The 9,448-nt window shown below is 48.7% G+C and overlaps 1 protein-coding gene across 1 annotated transcript; it reads right to left on the bottom strand.

Annotated features, from left to right (window-relative positions):
- Positions 1-7,012: 7,012 nt before the first annotated feature.
- On the bottom strand, positions 7,013-8,957 carry LOC141040055 (tyrosine decarboxylase-like). The gene has a single exon (XM_073506694.1). It carries the CDS (start codon positions 8,883-8,885, stop codon positions 7,293-7,295), a length of 1,593 nt encoding a protein of 530 aa, XP_073362795.1. The 5' UTR covers positions 8,886-8,957; the 3' UTR covers positions 7,013-7,292.
- Between the last annotated feature and the right edge of the window lie 491 nt (positions 8,958-9,448).

The following is a 9,448-nucleotide window of genomic DNA, read 5'->3' on the forward strand; positions in this document are numbered from 1 at the left end:
CGAAGTCACCGTAGGCACCTCGTCGTCGACGGGAACGTCTCCTCCCACTGAATGCGCATCGCTGGAAATCCTGAAATAAATCCAGTAATAAATGCGAGCACCAGGACTTGAACCCTGGTGGGCTGGGGATACCACAGTCCCTCTGAGTCTCTAACCATCCAACCACAGGTTGGTTCGCTAGGAATCCACATTGCGTGCCAATATCCACACATGATTTTTCCTGTGTGTATGTGGACCTAAGATGTCATACCCGCATACCCCTTTTCATTATACGCATGCTTTGTAGATATAAACAAAATTGATATAATTTGGATGGTACATACTCGAACACTATTTTTTATTACACGTATATTCTGTTGAGACATACCTATAACTGATACTGGAAATATAGCCAAAAATTGTATAATTTACATATACCTAATATATATAGGGTATGTACATATACCTAAGATAGTGTACACACAATCTCATTTGTAGTACATGTATATGCCTTGAAGACGCATCAAAAAATAATATAGTTTTAATAGGGACATACCTAATAATGATATACTCTTTTTTTGGGTATGTTTATGTACCTAAGATATTGTACGCACAAAATATTTTCTCCAAAAGTATGACATGAATATGGTGCCATGTGACATACGTTTCTCCAAAAAAGTATAAAACATTAATAAAATATGAATTCTTGTTCTCTCTAGAAAAGTGCACGTACTATGCATGTGACCATTAATTGTTCATTCTCACTTTCCATTCTAACGTGGGCCTTAATTGTCCATATCAAGCAAATAATTCTTTCCTAATGAAACGCTCTAGTACGAGTACAAGTGCACATATCTTAGCGTAATTCGACGGTTTGTAGGCAAGGTGCCCAGGCACCTAGGTGTCACAAATTGTCAAGTGGGGCCTTTCTCTGAGCACTTGTCCCGACCATGAGAGCATCTCCAGCCGCGCCCCCAACAGGCCCTCCAGGCGACTTTTTCGGCGCCGGTGCCAAAAAACGCCCCAGTCGCGCCCCCAAGACGCCGAAATCCGCCGGATCGGCCCGTTTTTGGGAACGGCGATCGCAGGCCGAACCCGGCACACTCGGGGGCGCTCGGGGGCTCCGGCGCAAGGGAAAAAGCACGTTTGGCCCATACCGTCAGGCAAAAAGTCAAGTCTTTCTCCCAGATTCGCCTCCCACCCCCCGCGCGCTCTGCCGCCAACCGGCTGATCCCGGCGCCGCCCGCCGCCCGCCACCGCTAGATATCCCATCCTCGCCGGAAAAAGAGCAGAGGTTTCGACGAGGCAGCCTTTCCATCACCGGCTAGGCGATTTTTCCGGCGTCTCCAGCCGCGGAGGGGCGTTGTAGTGGTGGGTACGCGCCCACCGCGCCCACAAGGTGTTTGGCGATTTGCCTGCCTTGGCAATGGACTCGGACGACGAGGAGGCGCTCGCCGCGCTGCTGGAGGAGGAAGCCGAGGCCCACGTCCAGGAAGAGGAACATCTCATGGTCCTCGCCGCCCTCGCCAGCCTGCTGGCGAGCAATGAAAAGCCGCGGCGAGGTGGCTCGGCGCCAGGGTGGATCAAGGCAAAGAACCAGCATCGTCTCGAAGGCTACTGCATGCTCTACTCCGATTACTTCGCCGACGCTCCACTGCACGGCAAGAAAACATTTATGCGCCGTTATCGGATGAGCCGAAAGCTTTTCCTCAGGATTGTGAATTCCATCCGGGAGTTCGACATCTACTTCAAGTGCAAGATGGATTGCACCGGCAAACTTGGATTCACCTCAATCCAGAAGTGCATGACAGCGATGAGGATTGTTGCATACGGAGCTCCCGGTTATTCACTCGACGACTATGGGCGCATGGCCGAGTCCACCACCATTGAGTGTTTCTACAAGTTCTGTCAGGCAGTGGTGGCAGTGTTTGGACCGCAATACTTGCGAACACCCAATGCGGAAGACACTGCTCGGATCCTATCACAGAACGCAGCAAGAGGATTTCCTGGGATGCTTGGAAGCATCGACTGCATGCATTGGAAATGGAAGAACTGCCCATTTGCTTGGCAGGGGATGTACAAAGGCGCCAAAGGCGGTTGCAGTGTGGTACTTGAGGCGGTGGCATGACCTCTGAATTTGGCACTCATTCTTTGGTATGCCAGGAACTCACAATGACATCAACGTGCTGCAGTGCTCCCCTGTCTTTGCCAAGCTTGTTGAAGGTCCTTCTCCTCCGATGAACTTCGAGGTCAATGGGCGGCACTACAACAAGGGGTACTACCTAGCTGGATGGCATCTATCCGAGATGGTCTACATTTATGAAGATTATCTCAAACGCTGTGCCAGGAGGCAAGAAGTCCCACTTTGCCAAGGTGCAGGAGGCTTGCAAGAAGGATGTCGAGCGGGCATTTGGTGTGCTCCAATCTCGATTTGCTGTTGTCCGGTACCCTGCTCAGACCTGGTCGAAAGATCAAATGTGGGAGATCATGACTTGTTGTGTCATCTTGAACAACATGATCATCGAGAGCGAGCAGGAAGAGCCAGTGTTTGAAACTGAACCATACTACAGGCAGGGTCCTCTAGCCGAAGTTGATCACCAGCTACCGGCAACCTGGACTGCCTACCTCAGTATGCGTCAGGAGATCCAAGACCCACATGTGCATCATCAACTGCAGTAGGATCTGGTGGAGCACATATGGAGGATCAAGGGCGACGCATAGCTCAACGTGTGATGAGTTTTTATTTGTTGAACTATATAATTTGTATTGAACTATTTGTTGTTGCACTATTTTGTTGAATTATTTGATTTTCAGTGATGAATTATGCGAAAAAATATATTTATGTTGAGAAATCAACGCCGAAACACGCCGAAACATGCCGAATATGGGCCGTTTCTCGCTGATATCGGGCCATTTTTCTATTTATCTGGGCCGAAATGCGGCCGCAAATGAGCCGATATCGGCGCCTGGGGGCGACGGCTGGATGCCCAACCGCCCCCAGCGCCGATTCTACCGCCGGCTCGCCCCCAGATGGCGATTTTTATGCCTCCTGGAGGGGCCAACGGCTGGAGATGCTCTAACACTATGGATCCCATCTTTGGCCACCAATGGTGCCTGCGCAACGAGCATCGACCCAGCATACCATCGAACACCTCTGTCAGTTCCAATAAGTTGGTCGCTCATGCCAACATAAGCACAAAGACTCCTGTAGCCTACGAGGCGGGCAGAGTGCCAACTCCACCATTGTTTGCAGCTTGACACCAGATGACGCAAGTGTAACATCGACAATATTCGGCACAACATACAACCTTCACCAGAAGCTTCAAAAAGTCTCACAGACTCAGGATATTCGATGTGGATTGCAAGAGTGACAACGTACCTTGCGAATGAAGCCAAAGACAAAGCATTCCTGGCATTGCACAGGAACATCTTAAGCGCATCAAGTAGATCTTAGTTTGTAAAAGATAATTAGTTGGATTATTCCTTGTTTCTATGTACACATCGTCGAATTACATTTTTATATCAAAATGCATTGTGAGTGAAGTGGAGTTCAATTATTTTCCGAGTCTATTCTTTTATACATGCGAAAGCTGACATGCATTATGTTTATAGATGCAACAAAAAAAAATTAAAAGCCCCGTGGCAGCAGGGACATTCTACTAGTCATATATATATACTTGACATACACATGTCCAGACATAAAAATCCGAGCACTGATCAGACATCCTAATTCAATAACCAAGATTTGAATTAATGCACATTATACAAAAACAAGAATGAAGAATAATAAGGCAGATGGCTGACTTGATCAAAATCACTTGCGCTCCTCCTCTGTGTATCGGCGCTATAAATGACTCCAAATTTAGCACTATAGCGAAAATTAGTGTCATTCTCAGCATAATGTCCAAAGGGCATAGCTTAATGGGAGGGCTCTCCAAAAGCTTTAGCGGTGCTATAGCAGGCTGCTTATAACTCTGAAGAAAAAAAAAACAGGTGGATGATGAATATCAAAAGTGACTTATTATAAATATTACTGGCACTGCGAAATGGAATCACACTAGAGGCCGTGAGCCACGCGTGGGATAAGAAGCAACTTCTTGGTCCGATGCACATCGATCCCATATTCCTCCGTCATATCGACGCCGGGGACCCCTCCAGCAGCTCCCAATTGAAGTGGTAGATGAGTTTTGCCAGAATGATCTCGAAAGTGACGGCGGCGAAGGTTATGCCCGGGCATATCTTTCGCCCAGACCCAAACAGCAAGTAACAGAAGTCATTCCCCTTGAAGTCGCAAGCAGCATCCATGGCTCCTTCCATGAACCGCTCCGGCACGAACTCCTGTGCATTTCAAATTTAGGTTTTATTCACCTTAATGTTTAATTAATGATTTTTTATTTTTGTTAACTCGATCTGGATACATATATATTACTAAGAACACATAGTGCATGCCTGAAGGCTAGACAATAATTGCTGATTTGTTGGTCGATCTAGCTAATTGTCTAAACTAAGAACATCATCACAACAATGACTCCCACAAAAGAAATATTGGTATCAGCCAGCTGTGAGAATGAGCCCAATCAAAAGACAAGCTAAAAGTGCATAATGAAGCTTCTTAAATTTGTTCAGCTAGCCGCATCTCGTTACTTGGGCTTGCATCTCATCATTTTTGACTTGCATCTCATCTAGCTCCTGTCTCAATGGTCCATGTTAGAACTCTAGCAATTCCCTTACATATTTTGTAACGAGATCGACCCATATCTATGTATGAGAAGAGACTCCTCGTTTCTTCAGACATGTATATAATGATGTGAGCAATGCTAGATTTGGATGCGTGTGCCAATTTTCTGAAACTGTGATGGTTTTCTGTTATATACCTTTTCATGGCCAGCGCAGATGAAGAACTCTCATTCTGGATTCCATGTTGTGTACGAAGTTTTATTTTTAGGAGGGCATTGGCAGCCTTAAATTAGCACGGGTGTCGTCGCCGCATTCCGGGCCACTTCAACGCCGTGGTGTAGGATTTGTTGTGGTATCGAATGAACGTGCTGTCATAGTAGGATGATTCGTTGGACACGGCTGGCTACATAGGCCACGGAGGTGAGCTCATGGCCGAGCCAACAGGGGCAGAGGGGAGCTAGGCCAAGGCGGTGGATCCCCATTATTTCCACACCCTCGGCCGACGTGGGCTCCCCGTGGGGCTTGTGCCAATCTACAAGGGTCCATTACCGCCCACATAGCTAGGAGATGAAGAACAAAATCTAAGAGGACCAAGCTAGGGAAAAAGTTATTGATGGAGAAAAGAAGTGGACTTTTCTAGGGACAAGGAAAGCGGCTGCCAACACTTATATAGGCAAAAGTTATTAATGGCATGCCAGCTTTCTACACGCCACCACTAGTCTAAAGACATGTGGCGTGTAGAGAAGTCGCACGCCACCACTAAGTTGTGCCTTGTCAGTACACTTGGTCCCACAAATATGGGGCGTGTCAAAAAGAAGCCACACCACCAAAAGGTTTTGGATTTTGTTTTGCAAATTCTACCGGGCCTAGGCGAAATTCAGTTTTTCAGATAATTTCGGACGAAAATGACAAACCGAAATTTGAAATTTTGAACGAAAACTAACCGAAGATTTCCCAAAATTATGATATAAACAAAAGCAAAACATGTATAGCAGAATCTTTGACAAAATATACATGTAAAAGTTATACAATCGATGCATCAAAACATTATAGACTAGACTTGAACGGAAATAATAATGCACAGGCACTGTCACAATCCTGTCTTCACACTCCTTGGGAAACAGAAGAATGAGGAGGAGTCCTTAGGATGTGGAGCACTGGAGGAGGATGGTTGGAGGTAGTTGATGAGTGCTGGAGGAAGAGGAGGGCAGGAGGCTGGGCAGAGGCGGTGCTGCCCTGCCTCTGCAGCGCCGTACACAGGAGTGGAAATGAGTAAAATGTTCGGGTTAGGAAAGGCTCGCTCCAGGTTTTATATCACTAGGGAATATCTGTTGGTTATATTAGACCATGGGAAAGTTTGAATAAGGCCGAACGAATGAAATGGGTGAATTTCGGCCAAATCTTTTTTCCAGATGAAATCCAAATCCCCGCCAGTAAGCTTTTGAATGTGCCGTAACAAAAATGCAGGTCAACAACCATGCAGGGAAGTGCGGGAGACCCAGCTATAGGGCAGATCAATCCTATCACCAGCATTAGATCGACAACCGGCTGTACTGTCGTGCACAACGACACGGGAGACCAGTCATCTGATGACAGGGCGTACTTAGCGGAACCATAAATGGTCGGATGTTCACTATGCCGTGGGTCGAACGCGTCAGGTTGCTGCGGTCCCGTCAGCATGAATGAGTGAAGGTAGAGAAGAGAGGGTTTGATGGAGTGTCCTATCATGGAGATGAGCTTGGTGCATGGCCGAAGAGAGTGAAAACTAAAAGGAGAGGAGACTTGGATTATAAACAACAGAGGGTGCCCTAGGTCACGATGCAGCAGATCATTGACACGAGGACGTGTGTCCTTTCTGTAAAAATAGAGGAGGCCTTCCGATCACGCCACAACGCTTGCAAACATGACAATAAGAACTACATGATGATCATTTAATTGTTTTACGCATAGTCTCTATGTATGTTTTAAATATTTCTTGTAATTAACAACCCACGAACCTTTGTTCATTTATCATTTACTGTCGATAGAACCATGTGCATAGAATCACACAAAGTTTTCCTTCCCCAATCAAGCATGATGTGGTGACCATCACATAGGTTTTCACTTTGAGGCACACAATTTCATTTTTGTAACGCGTGTGATGACTTCATCGGACATAATTCGACGATATTGTGTGTGATAGGTAGGGCTTAAAAGCACCGATCTGCAGTAGTGGTACGCCAATGTATAAGAGTTTGCCAATACAATGTTTGTGTGATTAATGTACATCAATGTATACATTATTTGCAGAAACACGCGATGCAATAATGTAAGGGATGTAGTGGAAATACAACAAAAACAATGAAGCAGGAACACATAATCAGTATACAAACAATATATGATCACTTTATGTATATAACCGTCGAAATAGGTGTATATCACCTTACATCTCAATTATTATGCAACCTTTAGTGAAAAGGGTAAAAAATGTAGACAATAGTTTCAAATACAGACGTAACAAAAGCAAGTAGTAGTACATTACACGAGATACATGGGCAGCTCTATTCGCGAAGTACAATCCTCATGCATGATTCGGTGGCCCGCCTAATTATTGAGGTGAGCCTTGAACCAAAGTTCATCTTCTGCAAGTTCGTAGGTTACTTAGAGGTGTAGATGATCTCCATCTTACGAAGGATCACCGAGGCCCGATCCTGCACAACCTTCCATGCATCGTCGACATGGTGCTCCTCCGTGAGCGTGCTCCCCACGGCACACCTTAGCATGAACATACCGCCTACGTTTGCGGCGCTCATGTAGGGGCCGGACGTGACCGCGTTCACCTCCTCCAGGAGGCCTCGGTTGAGGTCGTTGGCCGTCTTCTCACCGCCGAACTTGTCCTGCGGGCGAAGCCGGAAGCACACCAGCGCGAACGTCCTGTCAGTCACAACCTCAAACCTCTCGTCAGCTCTCACCATTTCCTCGAACGCCTCAGCCATGCGCACGTGGGAGCGGATGTGGTCGCGCAGGCCCTGGATGCCGTAGCAGCGGAGCACGAGCCACATCTTGAGCGCGCGGAACCGGCGTGTCAGCGTCATGTTCCAGTCCTTGTAGTCCACCACGTCGTGGCCCTCCGACGCGGCGTCCTTGAGGATGTACTCCTGCTCGGTCCCGAGCGCCGCCACCAGTGCGCTCGGCTTCTTCACCCACATGGCGCAGCAGTCGTTGTTGGTGAGGAGCCACTTGTGGGCGTTCATGCTGAACGAGTCCACGGCCTCCACGCCGTCTATCACGTAGGTGAACTCCGGGCAGACCAGCGCGGAGCCGGCGTATGCCGCGTCCACGTGGACCCACACTCCGTGCGGCGCAGTCACGGCGCAGAGCTCGCCGATGGGGTCGACGGCAGTGGTCTGGGTCGTCCCGATCGTGGCGCACAAGAACAGGGGCACAAGCCCGGCATCCACGTCGGCCTGCATGGCGGCCTGCAGTTCTGTGGGCGACAGCGCGAACATGTCCCCGTGGCACGTGTGTATCGCGCGGCAGTGGTCACGCTTGATGCCGGCAATGCGTGCTGCCTTGCGGAAGGCGAAGTGGGTCTGGTCCGAGCAGTAGACGACGAGGTCGCAGATCCTGCTCTCGCCGATCTCAGCGAGCTTCCGGTCCCTTGCAGCGACGAGAGTGCAGAGTATGGCCTCGCACGAGGTGCCAAGAATCGTGCCCCCTCCGCCTCCGGCGAAGAGGAGGCTCTCCGGAAGGTGCAGTGCCTTGCCGAGCCAATCCACCACCACCATCTCGAGCTCAGCGGCGGCCGGCGAAGCGGCCCACGTGAAGGGGACCACGTTGATGCCCGCGGTGAGCGCCTCCCCGAGGGCGCCAACGGTGCTGCTCGACGCCGGGAAGTGCGCGAAGTGGCGGGGGCTCTGCCAGTGCGTCATGCCTGGGAGGATGATGTCGCGGACGTCCTTGAGCGCGGAGCTGAACGCGTCCGGCTCCGGACGGGACGGCGCCTCCGAGGGAAGCAGGTTGCGGAGGAAGCCGGGGGTGACGCTGGGGTGCACGGGGTAGTCACCCATGCCGCCATAGTACTCGGCTATGAAGTCGATTACCTGGTGACCCTGGCGCCGGAACTCGTCGGCGTCAAGCAGGTTGGGGCATTGCATCTTCTTCTCCGGCGTGTGCCCTATCACTGGCACGGTGCCATTCTGGCCGGTTGCACCGGTGACCGTGTCCAAGCATTGCGCAGGTGGGGCCATATGTGAAGATGCACTCGAGTTTGTTAATGGCCCTACGCGCTGATACACTGATGATTGCTTTGGCAATGTGGACTGGTGCCAATTGCTGTGCAGCCCCGGTTTCTATTTATAGAAACTGAGATGCGCCGGGGCAACGGCTTTCAGTGCTAGTACTATGAACACGGTTTTTTCTAGGGTGGATACAGTGTGGGTTCACACGTTCACATTTCACGCATGCTTTTAGAATTTTTTCGAAAAGACGGATAAAACCCTCGGCATCAATTGTGCACACAGTCATTTTTATTACTCTCTCCGCCCTAAAATAGATGGAGTATAAAGCCGTTCAAATTTTTCTTTAAGTTTGACCAAATATATCGAAGAAGATATCAACAGTTACAATATTGAATAAATGGATTGTGAAAATATAACCAATGATGGATGTATAGTTATAGATTTGATATTGTTTACCATCATAATTTGGCAGTTATGACCGAACCATTACATGGTATGAAAATAAACACATATGACTAAATCGACTTCATCCCGCTACAACGCCTTCATGAGGGATAAACATCCTCACGACA

Source organism: Aegilops tauschii, chromosome 1 (assembly GCF_002575655.3).
Source record: "Aegilops tauschii subsp. strangulata cultivar AL8/78 chromosome 1, Aet v6.0, whole genome shotgun sequence".
Taxonomy (NCBI): domain Eukaryota; kingdom Viridiplantae; phylum Streptophyta; class Magnoliopsida; order Poales; family Poaceae; genus Aegilops; species Aegilops tauschii.

Excerpts from the sequence above, each read along its gene's own strand:
- LOC141040055 (XM_073506694.1), bottom strand. The coding sequence starts at position 8,885 with ATGGCCCCACCTGCGCAATGCTTGGACACGGTCACCGGTGCAACCGGC.